The sequence below is a fragment of the Branchiostoma floridae genome, chromosome 19, assembly GCF_000003815.2.
Source record: "Branchiostoma floridae strain S238N-H82 chromosome 19, Bfl_VNyyK, whole genome shotgun sequence".
Taxonomy (NCBI): Eukaryota; Metazoa; Chordata; class Leptocardii; order Amphioxiformes; family Branchiostomatidae; genus Branchiostoma; species Branchiostoma floridae.
The window spans coordinates 11738814-11757187 of record NC_049997.1 but is presented as its reverse complement, the minus strand read 5'-3'; the positions used below and the strand labels follow the sequence as shown (position 1 = coordinate 11757187).

Here is an 18374-nt window from a genome sequence, read left to right as displayed (position 1 = left end):
TCTGCGACCTAAAATTTGACATATCGCTCAACGAATTGTAAAGAAAAGAAACGAATCTTTTTACACTTTGTGCGTTTTGCTGTCTTCTCGGTCACACTTTTACATTTTGTATGATATACCTAATATGAAAGTGAAGGTTACACATATCCCATGTAGGTCGCAGTCAGTCTAGTATAGTGGAAAGGAGGCCTTACCGTGTCACATTTCGAGCACATATTTTACCATTGTGAACTTGTCATCGATGTTTTCAAAATGACAAAATTGCCTTTTTATGACCACAAATCATTGTCTCATGGCCATCATTCACCTTAACCTTATCTATATTTCTTAGGCGAACTTCGAATAGACCATTTTGTTGATTTTGAGTCTACATTCTGGTGGGATGAAGCGTTCAAAAGCGTGCTGGCCATCTTAGTCTTTCTTAAGACACTGACGTTGCTCCGTGTGGTCCGCTTCAGCAAGACCATTGCCAAGTTCATCGCTCTGCCAGGTGCCATGAAGAATGACCTGATCGCCTTCTCGATTACAAGCGCAGTAGCCTTCATGGCTTTCAGCTCTTCAGGTAGGAATTTTTTTTAAACTTCGCAAAATCTGAAGAAAAAAATATCATTTCGGAGACGAAAATAAAGAACACATGACCTGCCTGTTATTTAACACGTTTCCTCATCATATCGTGGGATTTCAAAGAGTTTAAATTTCATGGAAACTATGAAATAGCGTACTGATGTATATCAGTGGGGCCGCGTAGCACAGTGGTAGTGTATTCGGCCCGTGACCGAGAGGTCGCCGGTTCGAATCCGCATGCCGTGTTGCCGGTCTTGTGCCCTTGGGAAAGGCACTTTACACGACTTTCCTCACTTTACTCAAGTGAAAAATGAGTCGTCCCTCGGATAGGACGTTAAATGGAGGTCCCGTGTATCAGTCCTCACTCATAGTGAGCAATTGGGCTGGTCTCAATCATGATGTTTCTGACCTAGGGCGAAGAGTTGCTCTTACAGTTCCAATCATGTAACCCGTAACCTTCAGTGGCCTTCAGGCCTTGTTACGTGGTGACCATTGAGTAAAAAAAAAATCTTTAGAGAAATCTAGAGAAATCTTTATTGACACGACAAAAGTACAGCGACTTTCGTAAGGTCTACATGTATAACAACTACTTACAGTACAACTAAACAGACATATATGGATATCTATAGATATGCACTTCATATAGCTTCTATCCTATGTTATTTCTATAAAAGTATGAATAATATAGCATTTGTAACGCGTCTGTGATTATTTTCTAGCATATACAAACAATAAAAGTGCTAGCAGCAAGTAATTTGCTTCCGTATACACTGCAGGAATGGTGGTGTTTGGGACACATATGAAGGCCTTCAGCAACGTGTTGCACACAAACTATGCCCTGTTTGATATGCTGCTTGGCAGGTATGTGTATTCTGTACTTTCCTGAGAATATATAGCGTGACCCATTAACATGTGAGATAAAAACGATGTCTCTCTAAATATATACTAGGTCCTACATTAAACTATGGTATAAAACTACCTTCTAACCAACAACGAGGAAACGCCTCGTTGCAATATGTTATTAAACAAATCAGCAAAATTGCTGGGTACACAATGAAGACACCTGCATGGAACTGAATATGTGCTTTAAGTTTCTGTAGTAATTGTAATGGATGCGTTAGACACTGTAACGCTTTTCGACCACAAAAGTATGAAATTTACGGTGATATTTGTTCAGGTTTGTTGCTGAAGAAATCTTGGAGGCGAACCGATATGTTGGCCCTGTCTACTTCACTATCTTCATGGTTTGCGTCTTCATAATCCTCGTCAATTTCCTGGTAGCCATCATCTGTGATGCTATAGCCTCTGATGCGTCCATTGATCAGGATTATGACCTGGAACTGGTTGATTACATCTGGAAAAGTTTCCAGCAGATATTCGGGATTCACTTGCCTCCAACATCAGATGTAAAAACAGGTGATGAAACAGAGATATTCTAAACCACTAAACAAGCATTTTAGAAAAAACTAGAGTTCCACGAACACATACCTTTGCCAAATAAACCAAGTTTGTTATGTAGAATGATGTCTGTAGACAAATGCGTTACTCATTTCATTTTCTTCATAATTATATGCTTGGAGTTGGTTTATAAAATTTCGGCATTGATTATGCAAATTAGATCCCAAGTTACAATTAATTGATATCAAATTGTGTCAAGCATAACTTAAGCTATCAGCATACCAAAAATCATGATGATCCTTTGATCCATTCTTGACTTATTCTCTTTCAAAGTCTTTAAATACACCTCTTACTCTCTTCCCTCTTTCTCAGTTACATATGTGACAACTTTGATGAAAGTACTATAATGGAATGCAGTGGATTTATAAACTTTTCCTCATCAATTATGCAAATTAGCTGTTAATCTGCATAATAAGTATCACATTATATAAGTCTTCACTTAGGCTATCTACATGCCAAAAATCATGACGATCCGTCAACACGTTCATATTTTCTCATTAATTATGCAAATGAGATCATCATTTGCATGATAAATATGTATTGACATTTCTCTCTTTCTCAGCTACATATGTGACAAGTTTTAAAGTCCTATCATGGAACGTAGTGAATTTATAAAATATCCTCATTAATTATGCAAATTAGCTGTTGATTTGCATAATTGGTATCTCATTATGTTTGTCTTCACTTACGCTACCTACATACCAAAAAACATGATGATCCGTCAACATCTTCATATTTTCTCATTAATTATGCAAATGAGGCCATCATTTGCATAATTGATATCTATCGACATTTCTCTCCTTCCCAGCTACATATGTGACAAGTTTGAAAGTCCTATCATGGAATGCAGTGGATTTATAAATTTTCCTCATTAATTATGCAAATTAGCTGTTGATTTGCATAATTAGTATACCATTATGTAAGTCATCACTCATTCTATCTACATACCAAAAATCATGACGATCCGTCAACACGTTGTAGAGTTATTCTCGTCCAAAGTTTGAAAGGAAACCGGCGCCTGCAGTTCCAAAAAAGCCGCTAGGGGGCCCAAACTCACAGCACTTACTCTCTGCCTCAAGGGCTATCTACCGCTTAAAAATCATGATCACAGCATGTCCAGAACAGGAGATATAAAAAATTGAGGTTCTGCTGCAGTACCTTAGCAAGCCGCTAGGGGGCCCATTATCGAACTTGACCTTCGTTTTCCCGACCCCTACCCACCTACCAAATATTATCGGGATCCATCCAAGACTTCTTGAGTTATGCTGTTAACAGACAGACACACACACACACAGACTCACAAGCCCAAAACATAACCTTAGCCATTCTGGCAAAGGTAATAAGGCCATGTTGATTTGCGGTATTCTCCAGGCAGAGGTTGGGTCGCGGGGATAGTAGAAGTCGGGAGGGATCCGTTTTCAAATAAGGTTTTCGACCATGCTGTATATCGTACAAAACAACTATAAAATGAATAACATACTTGCTGTAAATAAAAAAAATCGGAAAATAGATACTAGTACTACTAGTGTCATAGAATACAAAGTAGATTCCAAACCTAAATTTCTTTGCGAAAGAACAAAAATAAAAGATCTATTGTTCCGTTTCCCCCATGTTATATTGTTTGGTGTGCTTAATCATTTGCTCCACTTTCCTGACCACTTTGGTTTCATACTTAGGGCAATTTTTTGGGGGGCCGATCTACTTTATTCGCACGCTCGCATCTGTTTTGGGGTGGCCAGAGGATGTCATACATATACTCAAATCAATTCGGCGTAATGTGCACTTTCCCCACTAAGTTTTAAAACTGCATCTTGGAAGTATGTACACATACCAGCCTTTTTTTTTACACCATTTGTATTTACTTGATATTTTCTTACAGGTGAAGACAGCCTTACCGAGCTGAATGCAAACTTGCAAATGATACAAGAGTCCTTAGATGACACCTTGGACATTGCACACAGTATTTGGCCAGATGCAGAAGATACAAGTGATTGCTCATCTTTCAACCAAACAGATCAGAGTGTCGCCTCAAATCCGCTGTCCAAGAAGCCATCACAAGATACCTACGAGACGGCTAACGAAGCTACACCGCAAGCGTCAACTTCAGCCATGTCCATGGTCTATGAACAGGCCCAAAGTGTTCTAAGAACCCATGAAGACAATGCCGCCAGGCTTGACGAAGTACAGAACGAGAGCAGACGACGTGCTCAAGCCATCGTTCAAAGAAAACTAGCGGCGAAAAGGCGTCTCAGACAAACGGGGCGAGGTGACAAAAGGATGGAGCAAATCGCGGAGAATGCTGAAGTACTGCTCGAGCAGCACGCCGCCGACGAGGCTCGACTGGAGCGGCAGTTTGAAAACAACAGACGTTTGTTCCGGGGTAAACTTCGACAGAAGTTGGCAGCTCGACGCAAGCAGAAGAACGATGAAAAGAAGTAACATGTCCTACAGTTTACAGCTCACCGTACATGTTCGTGACTACTCGTTTATTGTATGTAGATTACTATATATAGGAGAAACGCAGCAGAAGGAAGAACCGCCCCACCGCAGCCCAGACCCCCAACGAAGCATTTCCCTGTGACCGCTGTGAACGGGTGTGTCTGTCCCGCATAGGACTGACTAGCCATCAACGAGCATGTGGCCGACGTGGACCAAATCCCTAGATGATCTTCGCTTGCGAAGCCCAGCCAAGATAATAAGGGCAAAAAAGAAACAATAACTTAATTGTACAATGGTGGCCTGAAGTTAGAAAGCTTATAAGTTAGTAACCGTTTAACAAATTATATAAGTCTACTTATTTATAAGTAACAAATAGATATTAATGTTATAGTAAGCATAGATTAGATGCAGGTAAAAATAACCAACTTATCACGAAATGAGAGTAAACCAAATACTTAAGATATCAAAACAATGATGTCAGAAAAATGATCATAGTGTACATAGACAAATCAAAATAAGGATATTAAATCTAACTCAAGTATATTAGAGATTCAGCTGTAGTTGCAGAAAATAGTAAAATTGAATTTCATAATTACTCTTCATCACGTTTATATGAGAATGAAAATAAAAGATAAAAAAAGTAGAAATACGAAAGAATGAGCTCATAGGCGTTTACTTGCAAACACCTGTCACTTATTGTATTATCGCAAAGAATGACTTAGTAGTTTAGGGGGAAATATAATGCAAATATTAGGTAGATATATGTATGTATATTTAAATTCATAAACCTTAGCGTTGACTCTGTGAGTGATATATGCATGCAATTTTGGGTAGGATAATTTAAAGGTATACTACGTATTGTTTTTGAGGCAGGGGGCATCTTAGGGCGGCCCCCGTTACATGTACATAGTATTGATCTTGGATTGATAGAATGAACTATATTCTATTGTTTTAGACAGAATTATTCTATCATTGTTTTATCATAGGGAAGATATTTTGGATGTTTTTGGCAAATTCTTAAGTAATGTTGCTTGGAAATAGATAACATTTTTTATCCATGTTGTATCAATGAATTTGAATTTTGTGTGAAATAAGATAAAAAGTTTGTTTTGGGTTTTGTTACATCATACCTTTTGTGTGTGTATAGTTTTGTTACATGGCCATGCATCATATCGTTTGGGTATGTATAAAATATCAAATGAACGCAACAAAGAAAAAGAATTTGATTTAAACACCATTACAAAAGATGAACAATGTAAGATAAACTACTTTTTTTGTGATGATTAACGTTATCCCATAACAGAAGTGCACTGGAAGACAAATTGTAAATATAAAGTTAAGTAAAATGAATGGGATATCAGTTTTGAACGTTTTTTTTTATGTATGTATCATAGAAGAAGTGCGTCCAGCCTACAGGTATCTTGATAACAATATGGAGCCAATGTTTGAAGCTGAACTGGTGTTTGTGTATTTGGAAGATGTATTTCAATGAAAGGTTTATTATGCTGTCTAAATTGTTTTTAGTTTTTATTGTGACGCACAGTGAATAAATAACGGAAATGGAATAGATGTGTGCTTGTGTCATTTAAGTTACCTTTAGGGTAGTATTCACTTCTTTCCGCTCAACGTTAGCAACTACGAGTAATCGGCACATTATCTCTGGGTGTCAAGAGCGCCACTGAGCGAAATAAAAGAGAACAACACAAGAAGAATATTGCCAATACGATTTTACATTGATTATTTAAGAGCGACCCCTAGTAGTCAATGAAATAAATGCCGCAGATTGACTGGCGTGTTATAGTAGCTATTCAGTGATTGGTCAATTAATTTATGTTGACCAATCTGCACGTAGTATTGTTTGATGTTTAGTACATGTAATATTGATGCATTACTATCCGGTATGTACATTGGCATAGCCAATCAGCGTTCACATCACCCTTAGACCGCATAACACAGTTACTTATTCGCGGTAAAAATGAGTGCGACCGAAATTTTGATCCTATAAGTATAACGTTATACCTTGTTGCTGTATTATTACAACCATTTGTATATTATTTGTACACACTTCAATGTGAAAGATAATGAGGCTTATTATTTTCTGTGCAGTAGTATCATAGGTGGGTTTTTAGATCGTATTGTGGATTTACCATAGTGTTATATTAGCTGCGCATTGTTTTACGTTGACCAATCAGCATAACGAATAACGTTACGTCAGTTTGTTTCTCATGGCATGCCACAAGGAGCATGGACTAATATCTTATTTCGCTAGAGGGCGTTATTGTACTGCATAGGCACAAAATGGCGGGTTTCTCTAAAGATTTGGTTTAGTGTTGTCCACTTTTCGAAGATTTCTCTCTTTTCGTGATAAGAACATGGCTTCAAAGGGGACCGAAGGCTTCGGGAACATCGCGTGTTGGGGTTTCAGTCCCGCACAGGACTTGCAAGACTTAGGGAAGGAGCTACGACTGGAAAAATTGACGCTTTCTGAGTCTGCAGAACCTTCGAGAGATCTGAATGTTTTGCTGGTGGGAGCGGGGGATTGTAGACACATTCTGAAGACGATTGCTCAGTCTTACAGGTGGAACAGAAGGAAGATAAACGTACGTATGTGTGAACACTGCGTGGAGATAACAGCAATAGCAACAGAGCATAGAAATCTAGCAGGGAAATTATGGTGAAGTGGGGGAGGGGGGCGTTTCGCTCGTGTTCGTTTCCATGGTAATGTAATCAAAAGTATCAGCTGTGTTTTTGTTATTTTTTCATGTGCATCATCGCTTGTAATTCCAGCAAATCTTAATCCTATAGTGTTTTGTTATTTCAATCAAACTTTTAGGAGGCCATAAAAAATGGCATAATGTCTGTCTATGTCTGACAAGCCTTGTTTGATGAATAACGATAAGTTATAACGTTAACATCTGATTTATTTTTTTGATCACAGTGTTTTTCGTACTTTTTCAAGAAGTAACATTTCTGTTCAATTGATTGGTTGTTGTGAGCTGAATAATCTGTCTGTATCTGTATAGCCAGTTTAACTGCCCTTTACTTTAGCATAGCACACCAGCTAAAAAATTGCAGGCATGCAACATGGCAGCAGCCGGTCATATTACACTGTACCAAACAACCTGTTACACATATAATTAGCAATTATTTACCTGCAACTCTTCTCCAAAGCATATAATCTGAAGATGTCCCTTCTTTTACAGTGTACGTATTGGTTGCAATGAGTTCCTCCCTATACTTAAAGCATGAATTCTAGCAAACTGTTTTTAATCTGTCCACAGTTCTATGTAGTAGAGAACCAGTTGGAACTGTTACTGAGACATCTGCTGTTACTGAACATTGCTCTGGAACCTCCGGACAGGATGGGACTGCAAGGTAAGTATGTTTCACATAATTTGTAGCGAGACGATAAAATTTGCATTATTCATCCTGTTTATATATACTTTACAATGAGGATTCACCAGAAAATAAGGCTCAAGTAGCCACTCATACATTTTGGGTTATGGTACGGGATTGTGACAACAGATACTTGTTTACCTTTTATTTGAAAACTTTTAGATAGTACCCCACAGGGAAGCAATTCCGTATAAGCTTCTTCCATAATGATGTAGAGTAAGAAGCGATAATTTGCTTCTGTGGAAGTGGCAAAATGTGTTTGATTTTAGCATAGTAGAGTTTCTTTCTGAATTAAGTGTTGTAGGAACCCCCATGTGGACCCCCATGACAGCTGTTGTATTAAAACCCTTAAACTGCCAAACCCGGATATATCCAGCACACATATGACATGCCCTGTGTGCCGTGCCCGGTTATAACCGGGAAAGCGTATTCCCCTGAAGTAGCACCTTTGCGCGTGTGTAGCGCACGAACCCCGGAAGTTAGGGACTTCGGCCTTGTTTGGGGGGCTCTTTTCGGAGGTCAGCGACCCTGGAACAAATAGCATTTTATAGGGCTGGAACTCTGACAGTTTAAGGTTTAATGTTGATGTCTGTATTACAGAGAAGACTGAGCTGTACCTGGAGGTTTTTGGGGACGCTCTTGTCCGAGAGCAGACAGCTGACTACATCAGGTCCAAGGCCACAGACTTCATCAAGCTCATCACAGGTGTGTTTCATTATGTTTTCCCAAAGGAGAAAACATACTGTTTTTGCTGGTGCGTTCTTTTTCTTTCTTCTTTCTAGCAGAAAAGGTTTACGAAAAATTAAGGCTGGCTGTCTACCTGGACTGGCTATCACGTCAATTATCTGACGCTTCTCTGCCTTTTCTGTGTTTTCAGCACTATTGATTTTAGCGGACTCCAGGAAAATGTTCACTTGGTTTATTGCTCCTATACAATATGTTTTCAGGCGTTCTGTATTTAAAATCAGTTACAGCAATTTCAATTTTCTCAGCTTCCTTCGAATCTAAGTTTGATAGTGACTGCTTTTTGAGTTTGTTAAACTTAAAGTTAAACTTAAAGTGCAAAATTGGCCCATGTTTGCACAAGGAATGAAATAGCTTAGATCGAAAGTTCATTTGTGTTTAATTGAATTCATTGTGAAACTCATTTGAGTTCAATTGCCAAGACAAAGAATTACTTAGTATTACCTGTATCCAGATTTTTGACAAAAAGATACATGTATGCAGTCAAAATTTGGTCCAATTCTTTGCAATTTAAAGCTGGTCCCAAGGAAAATGTCTGTAAGAATACATTAGATTCTAAATATGAAAAATCCAATCCCATATAGCAATACTATACTATTACTACTGTAGCCTCATAGTCATGATCGTACAATGACACTTTTCATTTGCATTACCACAGATGCAGACAGACTGGCGCGTGACATGCCGTTGATTGACATGTCCATGTTGAAGTTCCGTGAGCGTGACGCCATGGAGGCCATCTGTAAGTTCTGGAGGGACACGGAAGACAAGTCATTCGACATTGTCAAGTTTTGGTGAGTCCGGAAAAACAAAATATTCTCTATAAGTGATTTAGAAAACACCCTATACAGTAGAAGCCGCTTAATTGCACGGCCTATTTGCCAGTGAATTTCGTGCAATTATCCGGCTGGTGCAGTAATGCGAAGTTATCCAGCTGGACCGCACCAGTTTGGGATTTTGGGAATCCGTGCAGTTAACAGAAGTGTGCGTTAATCCGTTGTGCAATTAACTGGCTTCTACTGTATCAATATTATAATTCAAAATACTTCTACGTCTATACTATCCTTGTAAGTTCACTCAGAAATGAAATAATACTTATCATAATCCTAAATTTAAAAATGAATAACCTATACTGCAATGGGTGCTTGTAGTGGCATTGTTTTATGATTTGATACAGCTTTCTTACTTTTTTAAGTATCAAAGCCAGTAGATAACCAATACAATAGCATGAATAATATGGCATGTATTGTCTGTACTATCACAGGGATGCCCGACAGAGGCGATACCTGGAAGTCCGTTATGACAGCAGGAAAAACGTGTATGACTGGGACCGCACCATGAAACTACACGAGAAGGATGTGAGTTTCAAATAAGTTCTCTCTGCATTTGCTTTACTTTTCTTTTTCTTGCAAGCAAAAGAAAACAAATCAAAGCTAAGAAAAATACTTTATGCCATTTGATTTACATGTACAAACCATGTACTTGTTAGTGATTGAATGACTCAATGAATAGTAGAAGGAATTCTGTATTTGTATCTGTATCTATATAGCCAGTATAACCGCCCTTCCAGCTTCAAAACTCATCCATTCATAACTGAATGGATGAAAAATTCACATGAAAGAAAGTTAACTAAAGAAGACCAAAGAATTAGTGACATATCGAGATGCTTAGACTTAACAAAGTGATCTTTTAATTTCATATTAACTTTTCTACTTTCCTCAGGCCAAGATCCTGCATGGTTCGGAGTACAACCGGTGGCGAGACTCGGGCGTGGCCTTCCAGGTGCGAGAAGGAGACTACACCGTGGGGAACCGTACCCTCGCATCCGGGGTTCTCATCAAACGGGTAAGTTTGTTAATTTCTTCTTTTGTTAAATGCTGCCAGACTATCTTAAAATGTCCTTTACATGTTGCAGGAAGTTACAGTTGTGACTTCAAGTGTATTATAGCTCCTGAGTCTCTTCTGTCCTTTCTGCAAATACTTTACAGAGAGGACAGAAGAGAAAGTATTTGCAGAGAGGACAGAAGAGACTAGGGAGCTATAATACAGCTGGATACCAGGCTAGTCAAACCTGTCTTAAGTGTCAACTAACAGTAGACAGGTGGCCATTATAGACAGGAATTATAATACAATTATAATACAATTATAAGACAATTATAAGACAAAACTTTTCTAAGGACCACAAAAAAGTGTCCACAATGGCAAGGTGGGACTTAAGAATGAATGAATGAATGAATTTTATTGCTCAACAATCGCACAAGGTACAATGTATGGCAACTAATAACAGCTAATAGCTCTATAGACAATGACAATGACAAGGACAATGATGTTTATTGCATGTTCATGCCCCAATGGAGCTAAATGCATTAAGTTTGATATAAAGTTAATAACAACAGATAAAAAATGATATATCCTAATTATAACTATTTTCTACAATAGTACTACGAGGCTACGTACAGAAAAACAAAATATTATTGATAACACTACAGTCATGTATGAGTGATCTTTTGTAGAGGTGATCACTTGTACAGGAGTGCACACGACTGATTTCATGATCTATGGAAATGTTTATTGTTTGTTTCTTTGTTTGTTTGTTTGTTTAGGAGGGTGAGAGAATCCCTGCCCGTGGATACTGGGGAGACATCGCCACTGGTCCCTTCATCAGCCATGGGATAGAGTCGGAGAACCAGGACCTGTTCAAGACAGCTAACGGCCTGCATACAGGGGTGAGAAGTTTGCTACAATATTGAAGTTAAAAGCTGAAATTTTCATATTGTCCATACCCCATGTAGTACCCGAACCCGCGGTAGTGTACGTACTTCCATTAGACTAAGTGTCTGTACCCCAGTTTACCCAGGAGTGTCCATACCGGCAATGTGTCTGTTCCTCCAGTAGTTTCTGTACCCCTTGTAGTGTCCATATCCCCAGTAATGTCCGCACCCCCATAGCTTCCGTACAGCCAGTAGCCTCCATCCCCCTAGTAGTGTCTGTACCCCCAGTAGTGTCTGTACACACAGCAGTGCCCTTACCTCCAATATCCAGTGAACTCATACTCCAGTTAGTGTCCGTAACTCCCCATAGTATATGTACCGCCAGTAGAGCCAGTATCCCGTTTCATCCGTACGTCCTGTCGTGTCTGTGCCCCGAGTAGTGTCTGTGCCCCAGCAGTTAAATTGTACCCCTTGTAGTGTCCTTATTCCCAGTAATGTCCATACCTTAGTAGTGTCTAATAGATATTTCCAATAGTGTCTGGACTTGTAGTGACTGCTAGTCCGTGCTGGATTGTTGTAGGCCTTCACAATATGGCAATAACAATTGATCAATATTATTTTTCTACTTTTCAGTGCTGCTCGTTTGTGTCAGAATACAACCTACTCGCCATGTTCCACGAGATTCTGCACAGGGAGAGATACGTCCCTCCTAAAGAGCAGAAAGATGCTGAGGGTAAGAAAGGGGCGACTCTGACAGAGATAACAGAGGAGGAGGAAGAGGCAGAAGATGAGGGAACAGAGCAGACTACTGATACATCAGGAGGAGGAGATAGAGGAGATGGTACAACTAAGGATGAGGACCAAGGTATGATCATGTGATTTGTTTGACCCTCGATTTAAAAAATTACTATAGGATGCAAGATGTAGAAGATGGTTTAAAAGCAACAATAAATCAATCAAGCAATATGACAAATCTTTGGTTGCTCAACAGTCACAGCCTCTAGTGGAAATCTTACATGTAGTAGGGAATTTGAGTCACATTTTGGAATGCTGTCGCTTGGACTTTATTTTATAAAGCACATAAATGGACCTTTGTCCTTAGATATCGTTTGTTCGTTCAGTCATGCTATACAGATATGCTATACATTTATGTTGTGATCATAAGATGTTATTTGCATCTGTTCATAGAATATTGGTTCAGAGTGTTATTGGTGTTGGGTTTTGTGTATTTCACTGAGCTTTTAAGTGAAATGTGAGACAAGCAGATATAACATCTATTATCATAATACCGGTACGTTTACGACGATTTCTCTAGCCATACTGATTTGACAAATTGTCAACGCATCATTTTCTCCAGTTACATGTTGCTGTTATAGGTTACCCTTGCCACTTCTTCTGTGTAACTTTTCTGCCACTCTTGTCCTGCTAAAAGCGTAATATTGTAATTGTAACATGCCGCGGAATTACACGGCGAACGGGCGCGTGGTTGGGAGGGGGTACAAAATACCGGTAGGAAGAAATACGGCACAATTAACTGCCGCTATGTACATTTATACATCCTCTGATGTTCCTTCCTTTTCTGTCAGTAAATGCATAAAACATAAACCTGCATGAGCATACAAAATGTCATGAGAAAACGGACGTATACTGTCAAGAATTTTCATTTAACTTCTGTCCGTCACAACCGCTATGACGTAACACTTCACTGCTAGTGTAGATATAAAAATGGCGAGAAAATGGCTGTGTACGTTCAATTTTGCCCATTCAGTCGTAGATCCGGGCTATTATGCAACGGTTCTTCACACTTTTACATGAGTTGTAGGTCACCAACAGAAATTCAAGATTGTTGTTGAATCATGTTCGTCTTGTGCCGTGAGCATGTGTAATTATGATCTATAAATTTGGCAATGAATGTGACAGTGTGTTCGTCCCACGACGAGCTGCCTACCCCGAAAAAGATACTGAAAACTTTTGGCCTTGTTGTCTTCGAATGCATTGTTATCGATGCTTTGTAAATGGTGTATTGGACACCTAGATGTCTGAAGTGTGCACAGCTCAGAAATAACTATTGTTGCATGTGTAGATCTCTTTAAGTTCCAGTATTTTCAATCTACCGGTATAAGTCTTACTACCGGTATTATGCCAATGCATGTTACATGTACCAGCAACAAATTGTACATTCAAGTTCTTAAAAGAAAGAAGACCTTGTGTCTGCAGGACACTAGGTTTTCTGTTCATAGATTTCATAACAATGTAATCAGTAGTTCTATGGGACTCAGAGGTTTCAAATGAAAGATGATCTGTGAAAAGTATCATTACCATGTACATGTAGGTTGAATAACCATGGCAACTCGAATGTCTCCCTTCCCCCTCCCACAGCACTCATCCCCTGCCCAGACTTCAAGGTGCACTTCCTGCCACTGAACGCCTGCAGCGACATCCCGCGCCGCAGCAAGTATGCGGAGCTGTTTGACGTGGTGTTCTTTGCGACTGGCATGGTCCACGGGATCACGCCCGAGCTGAACACAACCCTCGCAGACGAAGCTGTTATCATAGTGGAGACGGCAAAGTGAGTATTGTTAGTTCTGATGATGTTAAATCATGGTCTTTCTTGTAGCCTATTCTATTGTATTTTCAACAGACTGATCCCATAACCCTGCCGACCTCCGTCAAAACAGAGAATTGCAAGAGAAGACAAAACTGCAAATATTAACAGACATGCTGCCACTCTCTCATTGGTTCAACCACTAATTGTGATTGACAGTCAGAATCGGTCTCTTGTTTGATCTTGCATTGACAGTATTTTACAATGTAAAGGACTGTAAGTTATAAGTATGGACTCTGAGATTGTTTTAGATTTGATTTGATTGGAATGTCTTGTTTTGCAACTACACTTGCACAGCTAGACTACTTATCCAGATGCCTGTGGGTGATTGATTGATTGGTCAATTGATTGATTCTTTGGGTGGTTGGCTGGCTCATTTATTTTATTTATTTATTGGTCAGTTGATTGATTGATTGATTGATTGGTTAATTGATCGATTGATTGAAACCTTGTTGGCAGGTACTTGATAGACCTGAGGAAAGAACAGCTGGAGCAGTTTGGGAGCAAAGTTAACGAGATGGCAGCTGCAGCAGGCTGGAAGGTATGTGGGTTAGGGGGTCTTTATACAGGGGTGTGTGAGCTAGGGGGTCCTGACTGAGGTAAAATTGTTGTAGAAAAGCCAGGGCTGAAAGGCCTTGAATTGTACATGATTGTGATGTATACTGTACATGTATATTGCAGTAACTCTTTGTCCATCCCTTTCAAGGGCATTTTTTTTCATTTATGCATGTATGGTCATCTCTGAATATGTTTTACTTTCTTTCAGCCCATCTCTACATGTGACTTCACCAAGGATGTGTTTGCTAAGTACCAGTTCAAGAGGGAGTCATGAACATCTTTGACATGGAGTTGCCTTAAGTTTGCTTTAGCTATGCAAATTGATGATCAAAATTGAGTAAACTTTGCAACAATCTTGTAATCAAAATGATATCTAGAAAAATGTTTGCTTCCATTCTTACATGTTGTGTTTGTTGTACAGTCTTGTATTTGAAATAAAAAGAGTCCATTTAACACCTTAAGTTTATTTGTTGGGTGTAGGGGTAGTATATATTTATGGCCCAGAAGAATGTCCTTCTTTTGTGTTGTAAGATAGAAACAGGGTTAACTAAATTAAAATCAAGTTTTTGCAAGCTCCTCATGTACAATGTACTTGCTTCAATCTGTATGAGTGAGGACAAATTCACTGCATGTTTTAATTTCAAGTCCATGTGATGCACATCGTCAGTTGTTACTTATCCATTTTCCTTTGTCAGGGAGATACATGTACAATGTATCGTACAGTAGCTTACAAGAAAGGATGGGGGAGTAGAAGTGGTAACACCTCAAACCTGTTGCAAAGTCAATGTCAAAAATATTACTTGCATACAAAGTGTTCAGAAGTCAAAGTTTGACTCTTGCCAATCTTCAGTATCCATTTGAATTCTTTGGAATCCTATTCAAACAGCCTCAGTACACACAGTGCTGTGTTATACATATACTTTGTACATGTTATAGAGTATGATTCATCAGACCAAGTACATTGTGTCACTGTACATCTGTGTTTAGTGTATGATTGTTTACAAGGCAACTGTGGTTTCAACAGTGGCCTAACATTTCCACCTGAGTTGATCTGAAAAAATATAGATTAAAGAAATGTGAGAATCAATGTATTAAACTATTGTGGCCTTATCCAATTTCACATATTAGGTGAATAAGAAACTTAACACTGTTGTCTGGTTTCTAGATCAGATGATTGCATATTTGAGATATTCAGTCTATTTACACTTTACATGTATATTGTACCAATGGTTTGAAATAAATTTACAATTTTCCAGTGTATTGTGTATGTTTGTGTGGGATGGCATAGTTTTTGGCAGTATTTTAAGTGAAAGGCGATGATATATGCACTGATCAGAAAGCTATTTATGGAATGTTATTGAAAACTCAGTATTCGTCTGTTTCTTCTAGCCCACGAGGTAAAACATGTCTCAAAATTAGAAAGCATATGGAAAGAACGGTCTATATGATTGATTCCCAGTCTCAAGTTCATCAGTCTAAGCTTCAAAGTCAAGAACAAGAGCAGGAAAGAAGGGGACCTAAAACCCCATAAGAGTCCATGATCGATTTGTAGGCGCCGCGCAAGGAGCCCATGTTACACAATGTCCGCCCGTCGAAGCGCCACCTACATTTACTGTACGTATACATCATATTTTGTACGTAATGAGTAGGGTAACGATATATGTGTTCATAATCCACGTTCTCTCAGTAACTTTGGCCTTTTACTCAACTGTTCATTTGTTTACGTGAGGTAAGGGGTTGTCAAAGAATCCCGGCGGGCCGTCAATCAGAAAACATTACGATCATTGACCATAACATCTGCTTGGAGATTGGGTAAGTTGTGTTATTTCAGAAAGCCGTGTGGCAAACTAATTTCTATACTTGTACTTTCTGGAGGTAATTTCTTTATGGTATGTTATTTTTGGTGTATGATATCTATTGAACTCACATCTCATCAGATAGACTCAGCAATTTCTGTCACATAACGTTATATATAAAGTGACATAACATAATATTATCGTCTATTATATTATGTTTTTAATAATATTGTCATCGTCCGTCAACACTAGACAGTGTAATAAACTAAGTTGCACACAAAGACGTGTCCTTTCAGCCCAGAGCCCATCAAACGGCTCCCCCCGGCGCCCAAGTCTATATTGCACTTAAAAGTAACATTCCCAGCATTTTGAAAGAAATGCATCTATTGATAAACAAACAGACAGAACAAGTCTGCTTTGTTCTAACATTTTCTTGTTTCATAAATGTGAATGCTAGTTCTATGTGGTAACCCTTCAGAACGTGACAATTCACAGGGCATGTGCACTCCACCACTTCTATAAGATTGTAAAGGAAACGTGTCATTTATGGCGTAATGTCCCATGGTTTAGTTTGTGAAATATCTCAAACATTGTCTTTCTTCACTTTAAATGGTCTCATTTCCTCAAACAAAGTCAAATAAGTCTTAAAAATCAAACCCGAATTGAAACCACCTGTTACTAGTATTCTAATTTGATCTCTTGATGATGTTTACATATGGTAGTATGGATCTTTGGATAGACCGAGAATGACCTTTTTTAGAAAAGGAGGGTCTTGTCGGGGGTCCCGACAACGATTTAAGCTGAATTCAGAAGAATCGCTGGCATGGTTGTGCCCATTTTGATTCGGGAGAGAGCTGGACACTGTTTGAGAATCATTTAGGAGGGACTCGGCAGTCTGAGGTCGGGATAGTTGGGTGTGGGTTAGAAAGCATTCGGGACTCGGTCGGAGTAAACCATTAACTGTTTGGGAGATGGTTGAGGAATGGTTGATACATGGTTGTCGCCGAAAATAGGCGTGACCTAAAACTGAGCAGATCGCTCCTAGACTGATTATATCGCGCATACTCGCCCCAAATCCCAACAAACCGCCGACTGAGTGGTAGGCAAGTGGTCATGGGCGCCGGAGCTGATAGGTCTATGTATATATAAAAATGCAACAGGGTATGTTAATTCAATGAGGTATAAATATTGCTGGTTTCACCCAAATGTTAGCCCATATTGATCTGATTATAAGGATGACATTATCGAAGCACCCCAAAACTAATGGGAGCGTGTGAAAAAAGAACCCCTCAAACGTTGCCTTTTTTTCTTATTGCCTTTGATCCCGAAGGTAGACCAAACGACTGAACACACAGAACATGACATTAAATCCCTTTCTCGATAACAATTTACGGCATGTATGTGCTCATTTTCATTTTTTACGATTTACACTAGTACTATACTTGCAACCTTCGGGCATAGGCAATAATTGATACACGTGCAGATGTCATCCATATAATGAATTCAGTGTGGCCTTATATGCAATTAAGCTGATGGCTGCCAGGTGACAATGTCTGTATTGCTATAAAAAATACACCATTTCCACTACTACGTTTCTTGGAAATGAATGTTTGTTCTATTTGGTCTAAGCGGGTCAGTCTTGTGACATAACTTGCTGCTCAAAGAAAGTGACGATAATCGAAGATAGCGATTCGTTTGATATGTAATTGATTTGTTCCTACCCCGGCGTGGTTAATCCAGACAGAGCACTGGGAGGACCTTGCCAATTACCGATCCACATTGAGTTCAGGCAGCTAAAATCAGAGGAAACTAGACTGATGCGCAGCACAAAGAAAATGTGAAGCAGGGACAGTAAGCAAGGAACCTCCTTGAAATAGCTTTACATCAGACATGAGCCACTTTACAGATATAGCAGAGACTGTCATTCTCAAATAGAACTGCTAGTGAACCATAGCCGAAGTCATAGTGCTGATATCAATTAGGAATTTACCATGCTTAGTATGTATACTGACCTAAGGAAGCCACCAGTTGAAAGGGGTTGGATCCTGTGAATTGCTGGGCATCAGAAAAAAAGCTCATACTCATAGTATTTAGATAAAACTT

General features: G+C 39.1%; 2 protein-coding genes across 2 annotated transcripts; both read left to right on the top strand.

Annotated features, from left to right (window-relative positions):
• Nucleotides 1-254: 254 nt before the first annotated feature.
• LOC118406668 (polycystin-2-like) lies at nt 255-4534 on the top strand. The gene is made up of 4 exons (XM_035806924.1): nt 255-562; nt 1341-1425; nt 1742-1980; nt 3902-4534. Exons 1-4 carry the CDS (start codon nt 496-498, stop codon nt 4459-4461), a joined length of 951 nt encoding a protein of 316 aa, XP_035662817.1. The 5' UTR covers nt 255-495; the 3' UTR covers nt 4462-4534.
• Nucleotides 4535-6701: 2167 nt separating this feature from the next.
• LOC118406653 (dynein assembly factor 3, axonemal-like) lies at nt 6702-15543 on the top strand. The gene is made up of 11 exons (XM_035806884.1): nt 6702-7061; nt 7743-7836; nt 8458-8562; nt 9260-9395; nt 9866-9959; nt 10324-10446; nt 11205-11327; nt 11946-12177; nt 13692-13881; nt 14377-14458; nt 14684-15543. The coding sequence occupies exons 1-11, from the start codon at nt 6834-6836 to the stop codon at nt 14747-14749; spliced, it is 1473 nt and encodes a 490-aa protein (XP_035662777.1). The 5' UTR covers nt 6702-6833; the 3' UTR covers nt 14750-15543.
• The last annotated feature ends 2831 nt before the right edge of the window (nt 15544-18374 follow it).

What these genes read in the sequence shown, in the direction of transcription:
- LOC118406668 (XM_035806924.1), top strand. Translation starts at nt 496, where the DNA reads ATGAAGAATGACCTGATCGCCTTCTCGATTACAAGCGCAGTAGCCTTC. An exon ending in CATGGCTTTCAGCTCTTCAG is followed by an intron (nt 563 to 1,340) that starts GTAGGAATTTTT and finishes TATACACTGCAG; the next exon opens with GAATGGTGGTGTTTGGGACA. An exon ending in TTTGATATGCTGCTTGGCAG is followed by an intron (nt 1,426 to 1,741) that starts GTATGTGTATTC and finishes ATATTTGTTCAG; the next exon opens with GTTTGTTGCTGAAGAAATCT.
- LOC118406653 (XM_035806884.1), top strand. Translation starts at nt 6,834, where the DNA reads ATGGCTTCAAAGGGGACCGAAGGCTTCGGGAACATCGCGTGTTGGGGT. An exon ending in TTCGACATTGTCAAGTTTTG is followed by an intron (nt 9,396 to 9,865) that starts GTGAGTCCGGAA and finishes GTACTATCACAG; the next exon opens with GGATGCCCGACAGAGGCGAT. An exon ending in CAGCTGCAGCAGGCTGGAAG is followed by an intron (nt 14,459 to 14,683) that starts GTATGTGGGTTA and finishes ACTTTCTTTCAG; the next exon opens with CCCATCTCTACATGTGACTT.